The sequence below is a fragment of the Microdochium trichocladiopsis genome (assembly GCF_020744255.1).
Source record: "Microdochium trichocladiopsis strain MPI-CAGE-CH-0230 chromosome Unknown B0I36scaffold_10, whole genome shotgun sequence".
Classification (NCBI taxonomy): Eukaryota; Fungi; Ascomycota; class Sordariomycetes; order Xylariales; family Microdochiaceae; genus Microdochium; species Microdochium trichocladiopsis.
The window spans coordinates 2682531-2701070 of record NW_025763553.1 but is presented as its reverse complement, the minus strand read 5'-3'; the positions used below and the strand labels follow the sequence as shown (position 1 = coordinate 2701070).

The following is an 18540-nucleotide window of genomic DNA, read 5'->3' as shown; positions in this document are numbered from 1 at the left end:
GTGGCCGTCGAGGACGAGGAGGCGATAACCGCCTTTTGTTCGCGACTTTGTGTGCTGATCGAAATGTCGAATCCAATCTAGACCAATTTCGTTTGTAGTCCAGCCGTTTGCGGATGTTACGATTCTCCAGTCGCGAGGAATCGCGTTATCTTGGTACCAGGTCGAGAGGTGATATTTGCCGGCAAATACTACGAACGGCGGGACGTAGAATCCAGTCGCGCTAACGCCCTGGATTACCGTAACCCATTCCCGATTACCTGGTTGCTTCATCTTAACGTTCGACCGTATTTCGCGCGTTTGTAACGACCATCCCGGTCGCGATAACGCCCATCTGAAAGCCTGTCTCGTCGAAGTTGTAGATATCGGAGTCCGCTACGCCGTTTTTCGCGACTACGTTCCGCACAAGCCGAAACCACGCGTTTATCGCGTCGGGATCCTCGCATTGGGCTCTCTTGTAGTCGTACTTGCGAAAGAAACGCGTCTGGAGCTGTGGTTGTCGCTTAACGAAGTTTGACGCCCATCGTGGACCGACGCGTGGCGCAGCCCGCTTATCGAGCAGTCGATTCGCCATTTCTCCAACCTCACTTAGCCGAGGAGGATATGCTCGCGCATCCAAGTCGAGAATATAGTCGACAATCGTCTGCTCCTCTAGCTCTGTTAATTTCATCGAATTTGGTAGGCTATCGCGTCGAGAAGGCGTCCCCTTATAGCGGCGGGTAAGCGTTGTTCGAGAGACGTTGTAGATTGCAGCTGCGCGGCGTATAGAAAGGGAAGGATCACGGTCCATAGCTTGAAGAGCGAGATTCAATTGGTTATCTTTAGAAGGGGTCTCCATGGCTGGTTGTTGAGTAAGATGTGTTAGAAGATGGAATTCTAGTGAAGTGATGGAGGTGGCCCGCTCGCTATGCTGGCCCACTCGCTATGCATTTACGTTATCCTAACAAGTCCGCTATCAATTTCCCATGCCAGTCATTATCTCATGGCCACTTTTCATGTGCACATCATGACAACCAGAGCCCCAAAACTACCACTCCTGATAGCACTGCGACTACAGACGGCCGCAGACCTGAAGCCGCACCTGGCTGCCTGGCCACCTGGTCGGCATATGCTCCCGCAAAGTTGCCTCGAGGCCAGTACTCGCAAGCGAGGAACCAGCCCTGCTCACACAGTTTCTTCCCGCACCCCACCGTCGTAGTGTTCTTCCACACCAGCTGCGTGAAGTCACCCGTGTCCATGTAGAAGCCCGGCTTGTCGAACGGGTACATCGATCGCTCATTGCCCCATGCGTCGACGCAGGATTGAGCGTCTGAGCATCCCAACGCCAGGTTCTCGCCGTACGGGCCGCCCGAGTGTTCAAACTCGCAGGCCGTGTTGCCCTTGAGCCATGTCTCCGCGTATGTCTCCAGCGTGTCGTTCCACGTCACGGGACGGGCGGGGCGCTGTGCTCTTTGCGGAAGAAGTTGGTGCTGTTGAGGATGGCTGATGTGAAGAGATCCCGTGACACGAATTGCGGCGCTTCGCTGGGGATTGTAGGCGCGACGGTAATGGTCTGGGTTTGAGCCACAGCACATTGCAAAAGTAAAGCAAGGCCGGCGATGCGGAAGAATATGCTGCTCCCGTCACAACCCGGGAGTCCGTGGCCCGGGATGCGAGCACCCATAGCCCCGTATATCGGTGGACCTTCGCCCCGATCCCGTCTTGTCAGCATGTGGCTGTGGCTACCGGGAGCCGGGTTCGGGACCCTCATCATTACCACTCCATACGCAGGTGATTGCCCGTCAAGCGGGAGTAGCGCTGTACACATCGTAGCGAGACACGGCTTGACCAAGCTGCTATCATGTCTGCTCCTCGACACGGGCAAGGTCGATGTCGACGCGAAAGATAAGAATGGCCTGACACCTCTATCGGGGGCCGCCGCGTACGGACACGAGGTCGTGGTCAAGATGCTCCTGGGAAACGCTGGTGTCCAACCCACGAGGACGGATCGTCTCGGCAGAACCGCATTGTTCTTGGCTTCCAGAATGGGGCACCATAACGTGGTTAGAGTCTTGCTTGCGGATGGTCGGACCCTCCGGGAGGCCAAGGATTGGCGCGGCTCAACACCATTGTTCGCCGCAGTGAGGAATGGCCACGCTGAGGTCGCACAGCTTTTGCTCCCCGCTGCCGGTACGGCTATAGAGGATCAAGATGGCTTCGGCCGCACATTGATATGGTGGGCGCGACGTACTGGCAACTCCCGGGTTCTTCAACTCTTGGTGCAGCAAGCCGAACGCACCAGCAGCCCTATCCATGACAACGCTGCTCCTCCGGAGACCATCTCTGCTCCATTTATTTATCAATCTGCTTGGTGCGACGCTTGCACGCTGAGCATCCCGGAGAGCTGTGGCTATTCATGCAGAATTTGTTTAGGTGGGGGCTTCTGCTTGTGCGCGGAGTGCTTCGACAGAGGTATTAGGTGCCCGGATCCTTCTCATGCGCTACCCCTTCTGTCTTCTGAATCGGCTTCTGATACCTTCATCCGAACGGCCTCTGGGTGAGTTTGGCGGGTATCTAAGATAGGGTGATATCGTCAAGGCCGCGGCGGGGAATTGGGTCAGCGGGGCCAAGGTAATGAAGGTCCTTCTCGACGGAAAGGGAGACCAGGTCATGATCACGGAGGACAGCGTCATGGCCACGGCGGGAACTCACAGAGCGGTGGCCAAGTAATGGAGGAGTATAAATTGACCTTTGAATCCTTAATAAAGTGAACTTCGAAGTAAAATAAGAGTAGTCAATCGACAGTGTACAGGAAATTGTCCTGTCCGTCACCTAACGGCACTAGTTTTAAACCGTTTCGGCACATCCGTTTTCGCCTCCCCCCGTTGTGCATGAAGCGCATAATTCCTCTCCCTATCCGCCTAAGTGAGGCGTTGGCTGAGCTTGACTGAGCCGAACCTGAGCGAGAGCGACAAGAACGCTAGTCCTAATTGGTTCCTTGCACTGGCCGTGGTAAAACCCAGAACCTTTGGATCGGGCTTGGCTTCAACTTCAGCAAAATGGTGAAACAGGTGTTTTCCAACTACACTGCCCCATCACGCAATGGCACTTGCAGGCACTGCCTTGTGATCAGCATTCGAACGAATGGTTACAACGGAGCGATGGCAGCGGGGGAGCAGCGGGGCAGGGTTTCCAAGAGAATAGGCGGGGGCGGTACATTTGTCCTGTTCAAAGAATGAGAACCTTCGACTTCCAACTACCTTCCGAGTGTCCATCGCGTAGTCAGGGTCTCTCTCGACTGTGGTTCCTGCCTATGGCGATGCTAAAGGACCAAAGGCACCGTAGCCGGAAGTGCAGGCCTTGGCCGTTTGGTCAGCTCGAGTCTTGCGCTTTATGCCAAGCAACCGCTAGAGCTAACAAACCGGGACCTATACCGGGGGTCTTTTCGTGTACCCCCTTTTGTCCCCTTATTGCCCACTCTTCGAGACCACTGTCAGAACGCCCCTATATGTGCCACTTTGTGGCCTGAGGCAGCCAGATACGAGATATCGAGCACTTGGACGGAAGCCGAGAACGTGGAGAATCAGCAAGATAACTGCGCGGGTACGACGTATGACATTGATCAAGCTGGAAAAAATAAGCAATGCCGAGAAAAAGTAAGCACATAAGACCGGTGCTAAGAATCTTGCCGCACCCACTACAGGGGTGCTGAGTTTAGTATTTGTAATCTGTCCGAAAAGGGAAGGAGATAACCTCCTTCTAACGTTCCGCCGCCCCATGATGTGCGCCACCGCTGTTATAAACTAACAGCATCTATATTTTCCCTAACGGAGACAGAAGTTCCCGAGAGACCGAAGCCTAACCATCACTTATAAACCATGCTGGCGAAGAGAGAAAGCTGTATGGCAACCGAGAGAAAGAATGCATCGCCTTCTTCCTACCATCCGCATGGCTGGCATTTAGCTGGACCGCTAGGAGCCGTTCGAAGACCAGCATCGAGAAGCACAGTCTGGTTTCCATGCGGTTATGGATATGCAAAGCTGTCTGATAAGAGAGGAATTATCCCGGCTCAACATTGAGTCCGACTTGCAAAACGGGGCGTAATCATCCGAACAAGGAAGGTAGGTATCCGCAGACGATGATAAAACTAAAGAGTCCTTGTGCAATGCGGCATGCTCCTACTATATAATGAGGCCTTTCTTTCCTTAATCCCATCATGATAAAGCCCTACTGGCAAGTCTGTACTTCTCTATCCTCTCAAACCCAGGCTTAGCGACCATCGCCTTGCCCATTCCCGCGATGAAACTCTCCCTTGCGCTTATTCCTCTCCTTTCTCTCGGCATCACTGCCGCCCCTGTTGAGGATGCGAAGAATCTCGGCGCGCCTGTCACACCCCGTGAGGATGCCAATATCCTCGATAAGAGAGATTTGCGTTGCAAGATTGTGGGCGCCGACGAGGTTAATTGCAGGAAAGGCTACTACCTATCCACCAAGGTTGTACGCAAGCTGAAGAGGAACTCCATTTACACCTTCGACTGCTTCCATAAAGGGGACAGTGTCATCATTGATGGTGTCCCCAACTCGTATGTGGAGTTATTAACTGGCTGTATTGGTGCAGGCGCCGAAACTAACATCTTCGCAGGAGCTGGCAATATTTGCCACTCTATGGTTGCTTTGTCAATGGTCACTATACCGATAGCGAGTGCACTTCGGGTATGTTTCTGTTTCTCCACGCTAATAGCTTGCGTCTTGGACTAATCCATCTTTGACTAGTGGCCCTTGGTCGTTGCCTGTGGGACGACTTTTAAATTCCGTCGGTCTCCTGGTGCTGTTTTGTTCCAAACATCTTCCCCTGTCCGCTTTTCGAAGTGGATAGGGCTGGCGATAAGGGATATATTGCAAGGGAATTGATACACGGGCGTCATCTTACACGGGCATGACTTTTTATGATACATCATTGGCTGATCTCCGATAAACCCCACAGATACTTTTTCGCAAAAGCGGTGTGAGAAGCCCTCTTAACACGTTCTCTCCTAAGCTCCGAGCCGCCGGACCTTAGTGTTTCGGGGCGTCCACAGGAGCTTCTTCCTAGCGTCAAATCTCTCGATTAATTAATAAGTCAAAGAATTTCGCGTGAGGGACCAATGTCGGTCTACATTGTGAGAACTTGTTGTACATTGGCCAGCACTGCGTAAGCACTCGGCAGACGGGTCTCACCACTCCAGTCAGACTAACCCTGGGACCGGGGATGAGAACCCCACCCATGACCCTGCAGGTCCACTGAACCGCCCGAGATTGCGCAGGGTCCTTAGTCCTATTTTCCACATCAAAAGGTAATTCGCGGACTGATTGATTACCCGGCTACCTCTATGCCACCATGCTAAATAGAATCCATCCAATTTAATGCTTGGGAGAAATTTTAGGGGTACTTATAGAGCAAGACAGACCTCATTTTCAACATTGGGGGGACGATCATCTTCTGTCAAACAGACCATCAGTTACCATGCGCTTCACCACCCTTTTCGCCGTCGGCCTCTCTGCTCTGGCATTGGCAAGTCCCGTCGCCGAGCCCCAGGATGACATTCAAGATCCCTCTCCGCTTGCCCTCGAGGACAGGGCGTACCAACCAACCTACTACGTTATCTCTTGCCAGGTGACCGCTAGCGCCTTGAAATACCGGACCTGTGGAAGCTCGACCTGTCCCGCAGTAGGGCAGTACACTAAGGGCAAAGTCCTTCCAGTCCACAAGGTCCTGCGAAACGAGATTCCGTACGTATCATTCTGGCCCGCCCGCTTGCATTGCGACTCAAAGCTAATCTTCGTATAGCGCCTGGTACCACCTTAAGAATGGGTACTATGTTTCCTCGCAATACTGCGCCGTCTATGGAGGTTCGGCGACCTAGTACAGTTGAAGGGTGTATCGGCGCTTCCTATGCAATGCGCCGAGGAGTACTGCATGCGTCCCAGGTTACTCAGGGTGTTTAATATAACCACGAATCCCATTCTTGCACAAATACGAAGCATGGCTCCCGGGGGGGGTTCAAGAGAGTGTGTGTTCGGGCGAACGTTTGTCCGTCAAGACCTACGATAGATATGCCATCAGTAGCCGCCGGCTTCAGTCGCCGTGATTGGGTAATGTCAGCGCCCTGTGATAGCATCCTGGATACCGAAGGACTCCAAGGCCCAACACGTAATAGTGAAGATGCTAGAGTGTCGTGGTATTCCGATCTTTGTCTCAGTCGAGCCCTTTGATGGGTCAATACCAGTCAAACTCCAGTGGAAAGGTTACAAATACCGAAGGAAATACCTTGTTGGCTTGATTAAGAGAGTTGAGAAAGTCGAATAGACACTCCAGGCTTCCGAAGCTGCGGCCAATTGCTTGGAGTATGTCCAGCGGCCCCAGAATGTCAGCCGAGCTGAGGACTCGCCGCGCGAATAGCAGCTGGCATTTCGATGTCCGTCCGAATGACATGAGCCGAATGATGATGGAGGCAAACGTTGCGTACCCTGTCGTCCAGGGCAGCATAGTTCCATGCTTCACGGTAACCTCGACGACCGAAAGGTACCCTATCGCGACACCAGCAAAGTGTTGTGCGACCCCTTTTCCTTCACGGAGGATGCAGCGAACTGCATGAGCGATTCGCAAGTCCGCAGCAATAATGCCATAGAGCAGGTCGGAAGGGTGCAACGACGTCGATAGTGAGGGTCCTCCGATGGGCCATGCTATCTCCTCGCAGACGCCGTAAGCCATCCTCCAGAGCAAAGTTGGTCCCCCATTGCCCTCTTCCAATGATTCCGGGATTGCTGTGCGAAAAACCAGTAGTCCACCTCTTGATTCGTCGGGAGTAGCGTCGAATTGGTGGTATGTGAGCAAGGATCGGGGATTGGTAAAGATCCCCGCCCTTCGTAAGACGGCCTTTTGCAATTCCCTTCCCCTCTGCCATGAGTATTCACCTCCACGCCCTTCCAATCCTGTTCGACGCTTTCCGACAATTTTTGGCGGTTCGGTGGCGATCTGGGGAGTACCTTACGCTTTCACCATCACGTGTACTCAAGCTCGTGGAAACTGCGGAGGAAAAAATCATGAACACTTGCTCAATCAATCAATTAATTGATAGCAATCTTCTCTCAGAGTGCGGAAAACCCTAGGGGCCTGTCATGAAAACTGATGCTTGCCCAGTTAGTAGCTCGTATCCTCTCTCCATCGATCACCCGAAATGGGCAATATGACACCATTCCGAGCCAGCAGGCTTCCACAGGCTGACATTTTTTATCGGAATCAGGGCGGAATCCGCAACGGGGAGACGGGGACTTTGGGGGTTCCGGCCGCCCGTGCATCAGCAATCAGCGGCGTGGTCGTCTGCGTCCGCCGCACCGTGATGGGCTCTTTCCAACTATCTCACCAGAACATGTAAGCATACAAGTCACGCAAGTTCAACGACTGCAAGACAGTATATCTCATATTACTTATCGAGTAAGACCTCGTGCTTCCGGGGCCCAGGTGTCGGAGCTCCTCCCCATGTAAAAATGCTCAGATTCCTTCATGGGGGTCGGATGTCAGGCCCCGTGGGAGGAGGGAGAAGGTGGGACATTGTCCCGACGCTGACCCTCGCCCAATGAATCATTGTTGTCTTTCCATTTCCCTACTGTCGTCGTTCACCAACGTAAAACGCAGGCCCAGCATGGTCCCACCCGAGTTTCTTCATCCTACCCACTGCTCCTTAACCCAGCTTCCCTTGCTTTCTCTTCACCATCCCATCGCTCAATCCCTCTGAAAGATCCCACAAGCCAGCTCACAAACCGTGGCCGATATGGCTGAACAACCCCTCAACACATACCGTGGCAACTGCCATTGTGGCATGTTCGTCTATGAAGTCGATCTCCCTGGGATCAGTAGCGTGAGCGAATGCAACTGCAGCCTCTGCTCTAAGAGGGGTTATCTCTGGGTCTACCCTTCTAGTCCTGGGCAGTTCCGAGTTGTCAAGGGCGATGAGGACGCCCTGACTAGCTACGCATTCAGCTCGACACATTACAAATTTTGCCCACACTGCGGCACAGGCGTCTTATCTAGGACACCTACCGCTCCACCACATCTCGCTATTGGTATCAACGTGAGTACGGCGAGTTCATGCAAATGTTATTAAAGGTTGAGTTGACTAGTCGAATCTGCGTAGGCACATGCCATTCAGGAACTGGATACCTGGTCGGTGGAGCGGCAGCCGTATGTCTTGGAACTGTAAGACAACATCGAGGATTCATACTGACCATTGATTAGCTTCGATGGAGCAGCAATGGGCTCGAACTACGAGCATCCGAGGTACACCGGGTCTCTCCCGGCTGAAGAAATCGGTGGCAGCAGGATCCATAGTGGAAGTTGCCATTGTGGCCGTGTCCAGGTGGCACTGTCTAGCAAACCTATCGACGAAACATTTCCAGAGCCAGTCGTTGAATGCAAATGCAGCATCTGCGAGAGGGCAAGACATCCTTTCATCTGAAATCACTGGAGAAATTGACTGACTTGCTGCAGAATGCATACATTTGGGTCTCACCGCTTGGTGTACATGTTATCCTACATGGAAATGGGGAGGACATCGGCCGATACCTTTGCAGCCGCAGGGTGATGGCCAAGACTTTCTGCAAGACATGTGGAGTCCCACTGACCAATATGCCGGTCGAGTTGCCAGAGGAGGAACGGCAGGCATTGTCGGACGAAGACCAGAAGGGGTATGCAATGATTAAGTTGATGCATCCAGTAAACGTTCGCGTCTTAGAGGGCATTGATCTGAAGAAGCTCAAGATCATGAGGCTGACCGCCGGGCTCGATCTGCAGCCGGTGTATGTGAATCCATGAAGAGGGGCAGCTGGGCACAGCAAACAGTGTTTTGAATACAACATCTCCACTCACTAATTCAGCGGCTCCTGGCTGAAGTCTGCGTCCCTTCTTCCCTAGGGGAAAAGCTTCGTGAAGGTGAGCGGGAAAAGTCCTTGTGCGGGCTGTCTGTAAAGTCCCCGCCCCATTCCACTCGCATGAATGGCCGCTCTGCTATTGTCTATTGCGCATGGCGAAGCCTAATCCACACCCTCAGGTCTAAGTAATCTGCCCGCATGGCGGACCAAGGCGCCCGTCAAAAATAATCCAAGTGCGCCAACAAGCCGCCGCATTTGGACCGAAGTCGCATGGGAGAGCTGGACGGACTCGGTCCCTTGGCCGACCTTCCGGGCCAAGTTCGACAACGATAATGCTTTAATTGAGGTGGGCGGGCTGTTCCGAATCTCTGCCGTGAACACCGTTATCGTTGGGCGTATTCAGATCACTTTTCGGGGTGGTGTGGATAAGTTGAGGTCTGATTAGTTAATGATGGGGAGAGATAAGCCTGAGTGGAATGCAACATTGGGCTTCTTAGGAGACCCAAGATGAACTCCCAACTTAGGCTTGAGGATTGGCAGGGCAACCGGCTGGCTAGTTTTGGGATCTATCTTACTGGCTACGGGTTCTAGTTTCCCTATTTAGGACAAGACTGGAATGCCACTGAAAGGACTTGACACAGCACTCCGCCTCACATCCTAACTGACCTGACTCTGTGTCGCCTTTGACGAACGGCCACTAAGAAGCACAACCGATCGCGCAACGAAGGAGGCAAGTCTGGAAGAGGTGTAGGTGTTGAGTGACACCTGAGGAAGAAGCTTCACCAATTTTTGAGCATCGGCAATCTCCTCGCGCCTGGCCCCTCTCCCTCTGGACAATGTATGTCGCGACGAGAGTCCAAGCGGTCATTGTTGGCTGGTTTCAGTCAACTTAGGCTTGCTGAGGAATCCCCGAGCGTAAATTTTCTCTCCCTCCCCCCCCCCCCTTTTTTTTTTCGTCTTTTCGAGCATCCTGCACTATCGTCTGTAATTCATGCTAACACTGACATGGTTGCAAGATCAAATTCTACTTCTCATGTGCACGGCATTGACGATATCAGTGCTGACGTGGCATCCTGGGAACGTTCGCAGCAGCATCTACTTTTTTCGGGCCACTACGCTCCGTGAGGCTTGAGACTCTTGTTGATGCTGGGGACCCTCCTCCTTATGCTGCTTGCTTCGAATGCCCTGCCGTCCAGCTGTCGATGAACGACAATAAGATCAATGTAATCCCCCTCTGGATTTATTCAATCCAATGGATTGTTTGCTGTGTAGACAGGAGTGCTGAGGGCAAGAGTTGAGGGTTGGAGGCAGCGACTTGGGCAGTCGTTCAAACCCCACTGAAACTGCCGATTGCACGTCAGCCCTCCGCGTCCGCGTCACATCCGCATGCCGTGAACCGAAACTAGGGTCGTGGTTCGGATGTCACACGAGGAGAGCTCTCCGCCATTCAAAATCCCACACACATAGAGCACAGCTGATAAGATCAGTTTGGGTATGATTACAATCTATTCTTATTATTGCTGTGATCTACCAAAGCACAATCGTGCTCGTTCTGTACAGGAGACACCGCTCGAGCTTGCGCAAAACCTTAAGCGTAGTGAGGAGTGTTCAGGGCCAGACCCATGAGGCAACCGCCAAGGAGACCGGCAATAGGGATGGCCATGCTTCCTAGCTACTACGGGTCATTGGCTGCATGCCCAAGGCAAGCAGCAATCGCGCCTCATCGGCTTCGAACAGCAGCACGGCGACCACAGTGGTCTCAACATATCGGATATACTTCTACGGCTCGTCGAGGACTGGGGAATCGAATCCAGGGTCGGAGTCACGATATCGGACAACGCCGGCAGCAACGATAAGTGCCTCGAGCACTTCTTTCCGCGCCTCGACCCTTCAATGCAACAAAAGGACTGCAAGTCTCGTCAGATGCGATGCTACGGGCATATACTCAACCTTGTGGCCAGGGCCTTTCTTTTCGGGACCTACTTAGAGACTCTGGAAGCCGAATCGCAGTTCTATCAGACTGTTAACCGGCACGAAGACGATCTGGCGCTTTGGCGTAAGACTGGAGCTGTGGGCCGGCTTCGGAATATCGTCAAATTCATCAGGGCATCACCACAACGAAGAGAGCGCTTCAGGAAGGCAGCCCGCGAAGTTGACGGTAATTCAGACTATCATCTCTTCGGCAATTCCGCCCGGGAAGTCAATCTCATCATCAATAACGATACCCGGTGGAATTCGACCTATCTCATGATCAACCGGGCAGTGGAAAAGAAGGCCGAACTGCAGGCCTTTATCCTCAGCCTCCAAGACGAAGAGGACGCTACAAAACGGATTCCCGACGCAGATTTGCTGTCTCCTGAAGACTGGAAGGTCCTGGGCTGAGGTCAAGCACGTCTTGGAACCATTCTATTACCAGACGAAAAGGACTGGCGTGGTGAGGGGCTGACAGTAGCACAATGGGCGGTGGCCAATCGGACCAAAACGCGCCCGTTACACGACCTAGAGTTTTGCCAAGAAAGGCCCCCTTGATAATTCAGACAGGGGCTCTTGTAACGCATCACTTTGCCATGGCGGACACACAGGGGTCATATCCCCAAAATTCATTCCTCACACATAACAGCGCAACTATATTGTACGTTACAAGGATTTCTTATGCTAGTCCTGCTAAACGGTGACTTCGGGGGCTTTATCGTACAGTACTCTTCTCTGGCATAGAGGACACACGTTATGATCCCGCTCGAACTACTTGTCAAAACACGCCTTGTGGTAAATATGCTGACATGTTAGAGCTCTAATCAGAGTCATATCTTGTATCGCATCCAGACAGATGATACTTTTCCAGGAGCCAATTGGCAATGCTCGTTAGAGAACAAATCTCATGTCCGGAAAGGTCTCGTAAATCTTTATTCGTTGCGAAGGATCCATACACACGACAGACAGACTTACCAAAGTTGACTCTCGAAGCTGGATTCCGCAGCAGGGACGGCAGCTGGCAGGGATGGCCAGGCCGAGTCTCTCTGCTGCCTGCCCCGCCACTTGCTGAACGGCTCGGCTTGGAGCTGCTTGTCCAAAAGTCTGAGCCGCTAATTGGCTATTTGTTGGCTCCTTTCCATCGGAGCATCGGGTAGTTCATGTCGATTGAACATGCTTTACTGGTTCAGTGGTCTGCCCAGAGGATCCTGTATGCAGATCTGCGGAGCTTCGGCCTTAGCATACATTACCAGAAAAAAAAAGCAGCACCGATGCTGCAACCACGACAGCAGGGATGACAGCAGGGACGACTGCTGCCGGAAGGCTGCCATGGTTCTCGGGTGCGGTCCCCGAAGGGTGGGGGAAGAATGTTGATTGACTAGACATCTTGATTTCGGCAAGCTGACGAGGGTGACTTGAAGTTTGAGACGAAATTCGTCTGCCAGGGAGATAGTTTATATGCATGCAAAAGACGTGCCGCAGCCCCCTTGGGAAGCCAATCTCCGATAAATTACATACGGCACCTTCCGGCGGGTGCCAGTAGACCGATGATGCATCCCGATGATGCATCCCATTCATCGGACCGAAGAACCCGAGTACGTGTGGCTTGCCGGTCTGGACTACTTTCAGGGTTTCTAGGCATGTCACTCCGATACCCTACATATCGTGGCGTGATGTCCCCATCCCCCCCTCTTCCCTGCAATGCTTGATTATGCAGAGCAAGGGCACAAGCATATGCCCTTTTGCGACTAGTTGCAGCTCAAACCTGCGGGCGTTTCGGCAATTAGTCGTGGTCGATCTTAGTCGCGAGCATGCATGCGTAAGGCACAATGGTTATCTAAGTGGCCGTGCCACGCCATTGGGTCATTGCGAAAGCAGGGATTCAGCCCGACACCCTGTGTGCATATAAGTCGTCTGACGTTTCTCCACATATCTTTGCCAGCGGCTTAGCACATTAAGCTGCTTGACAACTTTTATTGTGTAGAGTTAGTCTTGCACTCCAGATATCTATTAAGGATAAGCATTTCCCTGGCGGACCGGAGAGCGCTATGGAGTGGGAGACATCCCTGGTCCTATACCCGCGACTCCCTAGATGGGCCCCGGAGCATTGCTTCAACTTCATCATCCCGGATTGCGTCTAGACGGACTTACTAAGTCTCGTATCAACTATTAGCAGTCACGACGAAGACACGGAGGGGATTGTAACATCAGAGGCAGCCTAGTTACACGTCTTAGAAATCCCTTGTCTGCCTTTTCGAGAAGACTTCGGTCCGACCTGCACAGAGCTCAGTCCAGGCCTCGCAAAGCAGAATAAGAGCAATGCAGCAGGTATTCGGGCTAGACATGGAGACAGCGGAAACAACAGCAGCAACGACACCGTGGAGCTACACTCTATGGACAGCGACACCGTCTCGCCGCAGTCGAAAAGTGAGGACGGTCCCGAGCAGAACAAACCACGCATCATTCCCGCATGTCCAGAGCAGCACGACATCACGCCAGTCACGCACGTGCACGAGCAGAGACTACACATGCGAGTTCTGGCCGACGGCACGGACGCACGGCGCCAGCGCAACGTCGTAGCGGCACGTAAAAGTCGCGCAAAGAAAAGGCTGGAAAACGAGGTGCTCGAGAGCAAGGTCCTGGCGCTTGAGAAGAAGACCCGGGCGCTCGAGATGCAATGGTACAATGTGCGCGCGAGTTTCAATAAATTCCAACAAGAGCTCGATACCATGAACGCCATATGGTTGGAGGATTTTGCACAAGTGTATTGATTTTCCTTTGCGCACGAGTTCAAAAGGGTATGGTTGCTGATCTAAATTTGGTCAGAGGGCGGGCTGTTCAGCTTATGGATTCTTGGACTGCCGTCGAATTTGGAGGAATCAAAAGATTCAATGCTAAAAGGTGGAAAAAAAAAAAAGGGGGGGGGGGGGCAAGCAAAGAGACCATTTGTTCGCAAGTTGTAATCGTTAGGAGATAACTTGAATGAGAAATTGATCACATCACTTCGATTTTCGAGTTGACCAATCCCTGGCTGACGAGACATACATCGGAAAGCGATTGAAAAAAAAAATGACAATGATCTGCACTCGCCAGACAAGGTGGAAGGGACGTGTCGAGCTGAGAATGTGCTGAGTGAGCATACTTCCCGGAATCACCATTTGACAAAGGCACCACCACAAGTCACATGTCTGACTGCATGCCAGGGTCCGGTGGCCTGACATGCGATGCACCCCTGTGCCCACTGCAGTGGCGTGACTGCACGAAGCTGCACGACTGACCTGCAGGCTGCACGGTTCAGCCGCAAGCTGCCTACGGACTACAGCCACACGCCGACCCGAGAGCGAGATGCGCCAATGCCGCATCATGTTGACAAACCATGCGGGGTCAGACAGTGCCATCAAGAACTGCCCACCCCCTGGAACACACACTTCAATTGCTGACCTGGTGAGGGACTATATCATCCCGTCCAAGACCTTGGGTCTGGTCCGGAGCCATTTTGTTGTTTTTCTTTCTTTTTTTTTTTTGGACCACATCAGCTTGCCCTCTTCCATGACAAATCGTTCCTCTAACTGATCGCCACCACAGGAACCACCAGACCTACAATCTAAGATGGAAAAATCGAGCGAGTTTGTCCGGACCTTTCGCTCCTTGTCTCGCATGGATGTAGCCTTAGTTGGCGGCAAGAACGCGTCGCTGGGTGAGATGATTAGCGCTCTTGATAGCGAAGAAATTGCCGTGCCACATGGCTTTGCCACAACATCCCACGCATACTGGCAATTTGTTGAGGTCAATGGCATCCGCAGCAGGCTTGAAGCTGCCATTGACCACTGGCGCCAGGGCAAGACAAACCTGGTTGATACGGGCCACACCATCCGATCCTTGTTCCTCGGGGGTTCCTGGCCAGGCCCGGTCGCGGCTGCGATCGAGGCTGCTTATCATGACCTCGGGGCCAAGGCGGGGATGGATGGTCCGAGCGTTGCAGTCAGGTCAAGCGCCACAGCAGAGGATCTCCCCACCGCAAGCTTTGCGGGGCAGCAAGAGTCGTACCTGAACATACGCGGCGCCGAGGAAGTGCTGGCCGCTTGCCGGCGATGCTATGCGTCGCTCTTCACGGACCGGGCCATTAGCTACCGCGAAGCCACCACACGAGCGTGGCGCTCTCGGTTGGTGTGCAGCATATGGTCCGCGCGAACCGGGCAGGGGGCGGGGCGGGCGTCATGTTCACGATCGACCCCGAGAGTGGCTACGACCAAGTGGTTCTGATCAACGCGTCTTGGGGACTAGGCGAGACTGTCGTGCAGGGCACTGTCGATCCAGACGAGTACGAGGTGTTCAAACCACTGATTGGTCGTGGGGCCGGTGTTTTCCCCGTGGTGAACAAGACGTGTGGAAGCAAGGCCATCAAGATGGTGTATGGAGGCGAGGCAGAGACGGACGCCCCAACGACTAGTGTGCCGACGACCGCGGCCGAGCGTGCAAGCTTCGTGCTCAGCGATCATGAAATCTTGCAGCTTGGACGATGGGCATGCGCGATTGAGAGGCACTACGGCTGCGCCATGGATATCGAATGGGCGAGAGATGGAGTTTCGGGCGACCTCTTCGTGGTCCAGGCGCGACCCGAGACGGTGCACTCGCAGATGGGGCGGCCTGGCTCTTCTGGCGAAGTGGCTCAGACATATGTTGTCCGTGAGCCAGGACCGGTCCTGGCCACTGGACATGCAATCGGGACCGCCGCAGTAGCAGGTCGGGTCTGCCATATTGCGTCGGCTCGCCACATGGACCGCTTCGTCGATGGCTCCATACTCGTCACCGAGTTCACAGACCCGGACTGGGTTCCCCTCATGCGCCGCGCCGTGGCTGTTGTCACAGACCATGGGGGCGCACCTCCCACGCTGCCATTGTAAGCCGCGAGCTTGGCGTTCCCGCCATTGTTGGCTGCGGCAATGCCACCCGCGTGCTGCACCCCGGCCAGGACGTGACGGTGGATTGCTCGCGGGGCACCACCGGTTACATCCACGCCGGGCAGTCCCAGGTCGTGACGGAAATCCTGGATCTTGCGGCCCTCGGTCCGGCCCACACAAAAGTCATGCTCAACCTGGCGGACCCTGCCGCGGCGTACCGCTGGTGGCGGCTGCCCCATGACGGCGTGGGCCTCGCACGCATGGAGTTTGTCATCAGCAGCGTTATCCAGGTGCACCCCATGGCCCTACTTCACTACGATGAGCTCCCCGATGGCGACGACAAGCGACAAATCGCCCGCCTGACTGCTGCGTACACGTCCAAGGAGGACTATTTCGTGGACAAGCTGTCGCGAGCGCTGGCCGCCTGTGCGCCGTGGCGTACCCCAGGCCTGCCATCATTCGCATGAGCGACTTCAAGACCAACGAGTATGCACGCCTGCTCGGGGGCGCCATCTTCGAGCCTGCCGAGGAAAACCCCATGCTCGGTCTCCGCGGCGCGGCGCGCTACTACTCGCCCCGGTACAGGGACAGCTTTGGACTAGAGTGTCGTGCCATCCAGCAACTCAGGGACCATATGGGCTTCACAAATGCCATTGCCATGATCCCGTTTTGCCGCACGGTGGACGAGGCGCAGAAAGTCCTCGAAATCATGGCTGGCCATGGGCTCGGGAGGGATCACGGCGTCAACAACCAAGAGCGCCTGCAGGTCTACGTCATGTGTGAGGTTCCGTCCAATGTGATCCTCGCCAACGACTTCGCGGCCATCTTTGATGGGTTCTCGATTGGGTCCAATGATCTAACCCAACTTACGCTAGGAGTTGACCGCGACTCCAGCGAGCTAGCGGCCCTTTTCGACGAGCAGGACCCGGCCGTCAAATGGATGATCGAGCGGGTGATCACGGCCGCCAGTGCGACGGAAACAAAGATCGGCTTTTGTGGTCAAGCACCCAGTGACGACCCTACCTTTGCAAGGTTCCTCGTCAGTTTTGGGGATCGATTCCATTTCCGGAGCCCAGATAGCTTTGTGGCGGTCAAAAGAAACGTGGCCGAGGCGGAAGCGGCACGGAAGAGGCCGGGCACGCCAAATGGGAGCTGACTTGGGCATTGTTCTCCATGGTGGGATATTGTTTGGTAGGCGCGATGGCAGTTATTCATAATTCAAGTCCGATGTTGTCAGTTATTAGCACTTGCAACTCATGAACCCGGCTCTGTATAGCCGAGCCTCACTGTTTCGTGCGCATGGCATGTAAGATGCGGTGCTTGCTCGTAATCACATGTTGCGCGTCCGTTGTCGCTGCAAAGTGTGTCGACTGCCAAATATGCAGCCTTGTATGACTGACTAGCTGCGGCCAATGGGCACAGAAGGACCCCTCGGGAGGACATGCAGCCGGAATACGGCGGCGACCTGGATGTCTGCGTCGCCTTAGAATACGTTGCGTCGGCGGGCGGCGAGCTTCTTCGCGGCCATTCGCGATGGCGTGATGGTTGGCACGAGGTTCCTGCCCGTCACAACCCGGCAAGGTCAGCCGCATCCAACTTGCTATTGCTCCGTGGTGATGTTTCGCCGCACAGGGTGGCGGCTGGTCTGAACCTAAGCACGTGGCAGGCGGGATACAATGACGTTCCGAGGGCTGTGATCTCGCCGTTGGCGATAGATATAACTCAAAAAGATGACATGGGGTCGTCGAGAGCACCAGGTCCCAGGGGACAGGAGGGGCGGGGTCGCATCGGTCGGTCTTGGTTTAGACCAGACCCTAAACCCGAAACCGACCCACCACAATGTCGTGCCTGGCGTGCTCCATGGATGGCAGCCGAGCGGACCGGCTTGTCGCGTGGTGGTCGGCACCCCACGCTTTCAGGATGCAGCGAGTCCCACTCGGTGCAGCTGCGCAGACGCTGGTCGTCCTCCTGTACTACCTCGAACCTAATTGGATAAAGGTGTCTGCCGGGCGCACCCTTCAAGGCCGCGGGACGCGTCGCCAGCGATCCGAACCCAGCGCAGCAAAGACCAGCCCCGACAATCCCCCATCTCAGGCCCCGGCCCCGGGACGGGGCCCACGCCGGTCCGGACGTGACAGTGCAGAGGCTCGGGCATGGCCATGGCCATGGGGCGCCCTAACAGCCGTTGGAAAAGCAGCAGCGGCCTCGCCGCCAGGCGATCCGATTCGCCCACATGCCCGGGCGTGCCTCCGAACGCACAGTAGCCTCCTCTGTGCCCTTTGTTCCCTGATGCACATCATCTGCCGTATCTGTCAGAAGCTGCAGCGGCAATTGCGCCGCTTCCCACACCCCTTCTTCCGGGTCCTTGGGCTAGGCTGGGCTGGGCTGGGCCCTGCTGTTTCATTTTTCTTCTTCCCCCTCTATCGCATTCCCCCGCAGGCAGGCCCTGCCCTCAGCAACACAAGCACGATCTGGGAAAGGGTACAGTACGTACTGGAGCACAACATGGGGCCCCCCTTGCCTCCAGATTTTTGGTTCAGCTCGCGGACTCATCGACCAATCACGCGCTCCGCCGTCAAGGCACTTTGTCCGAACACTCCTCCCTCTCATCCCACGCCTTCGGGACATCCAGCATCATTCGTCACCCGCAGCATCACCATCGTCAGCGCAAGCATACATGCACGCGCCTCACCCGTACTGGAGACCCTCCCAACGTCCCGGGGTGGCCTTATCTGTCCCCCATTCCCCCCCACGCCCCGGTCCCCATATCTGCGTAGTTAGGAGA

The 18540-nt window shown here is 54.5% G+C and overlaps 7 protein-coding genes across 7 annotated transcripts; 4 read left to right on the top strand and 3 right to left on the bottom strand.

Moving 5' to 3' along the window:
• Nucleotides 1-1001: 1001 nt before the first annotated feature.
• B0I36DRAFT_377356 (CAP domain-containing protein) lies at nt 1002-2033 on the bottom strand (the record flags this gene model as incomplete). The annotated part of the gene is made up of 3 exons (XM_046160551.1): nt 1002-1400; nt 1430-1549; nt 1923-2033. The coding sequence occupies 3 exons, from the start codon at nt 2031-2033 to the stop codon at nt 1002-1004; spliced, it is 630 nt and encodes a 209-aa protein (XP_046007772.1).
• A 2187-nt stretch (nt 2034-4220) lies between these two features.
• Nucleotides 4221-5073, top strand: B0I36DRAFT_334759 (uncharacterized protein). The gene is made up of 3 exons (XM_046155383.1): nt 4221-4559; nt 4619-4689; nt 4750-5073. Exons 1-3 carry the CDS (start codon nt 4276-4278, stop codon nt 4782-4784), a joined length of 390 nt encoding a protein of 129 aa, XP_046007771.1. The 5' UTR covers nt 4221-4275; the 3' UTR covers nt 4785-5073.
• A 289-nt stretch (nt 5074-5362) lies between these two features.
• B0I36DRAFT_334758 (uncharacterized protein) lies at nt 5363-6074 on the top strand. The gene is made up of 2 exons (XM_046155382.1): nt 5363-5745; nt 5804-6074. Exons 1-2 carry the CDS (start codon nt 5480-5482, stop codon nt 5877-5879), a joined length of 342 nt encoding a protein of 113 aa, XP_046007770.1. The 5' UTR covers nt 5363-5479; the 3' UTR covers nt 5880-6074.
• Nucleotides 6075-7787: 1713 nt separating this feature from the next.
• Nucleotides 7788-8878, top strand: B0I36DRAFT_394199 (glutathione-dependent formaldehyde-activating enzyme; the record flags this gene model as incomplete). The annotated part of the gene is made up of 4 exons (XM_046161489.1): nt 7788-8087; nt 8151-8212; nt 8252-8450; nt 8504-8878. 4 exons carry the CDS (start codon nt 7788-7790, stop codon nt 8825-8827), a joined length of 885 nt encoding a protein of 294 aa, XP_046007769.1. The 3' UTR covers nt 8828-8878.
• Nucleotides 8879-11474: 2596 nt separating this feature from the next.
• On the bottom strand, nt 11475-12255 carry B0I36DRAFT_334751 (uncharacterized protein). Its single transcript, XM_046155381.1, has 3 exons — nt 12105-12255; nt 11830-11966; nt 11475-11716 (listed from the first exon to the last, which is right to left on the bottom strand). Exons 1-3 carry the CDS (start codon nt 12183-12185, stop codon nt 11626-11628), a joined length of 309 nt encoding a protein of 102 aa, XP_046007768.1. The 5' UTR covers nt 12186-12255; the 3' UTR covers nt 11475-11625.
• A 992-nt stretch (nt 12256-13247) lies between these two features.
• B0I36DRAFT_388228 (uncharacterized protein) lies at nt 13248-17225 on the top strand (the record flags this gene model as incomplete). The annotated part of the gene is made up of 5 exons (XM_046161232.1): nt 13248-13541; nt 14440-14925; nt 14982-15686; nt 15767-16125; nt 16203-17225. The coding sequence occupies 5 exons, from the start codon at nt 13248-13250 to the stop codon at nt 16909-16911; spliced, it is 2553 nt and encodes an 850-aa protein (XP_046007767.1). The 3' UTR covers nt 16912-17225.
• An 864-nt stretch (nt 17226-18089) lies between these two features.
• B0I36DRAFT_334743 (uncharacterized protein) lies at nt 18090-18503 on the bottom strand. Its single transcript, XM_046155380.1, has one exon. The coding sequence runs from the start codon at nt 18381-18383 to the stop codon at nt 18156-18158; it is 228 nt and encodes a 75-aa protein (XP_046007766.1). The 5' UTR covers nt 18384-18503; the 3' UTR covers nt 18090-18155.
• Nucleotides 18504-18540: the final 37 nt, after the last annotated feature.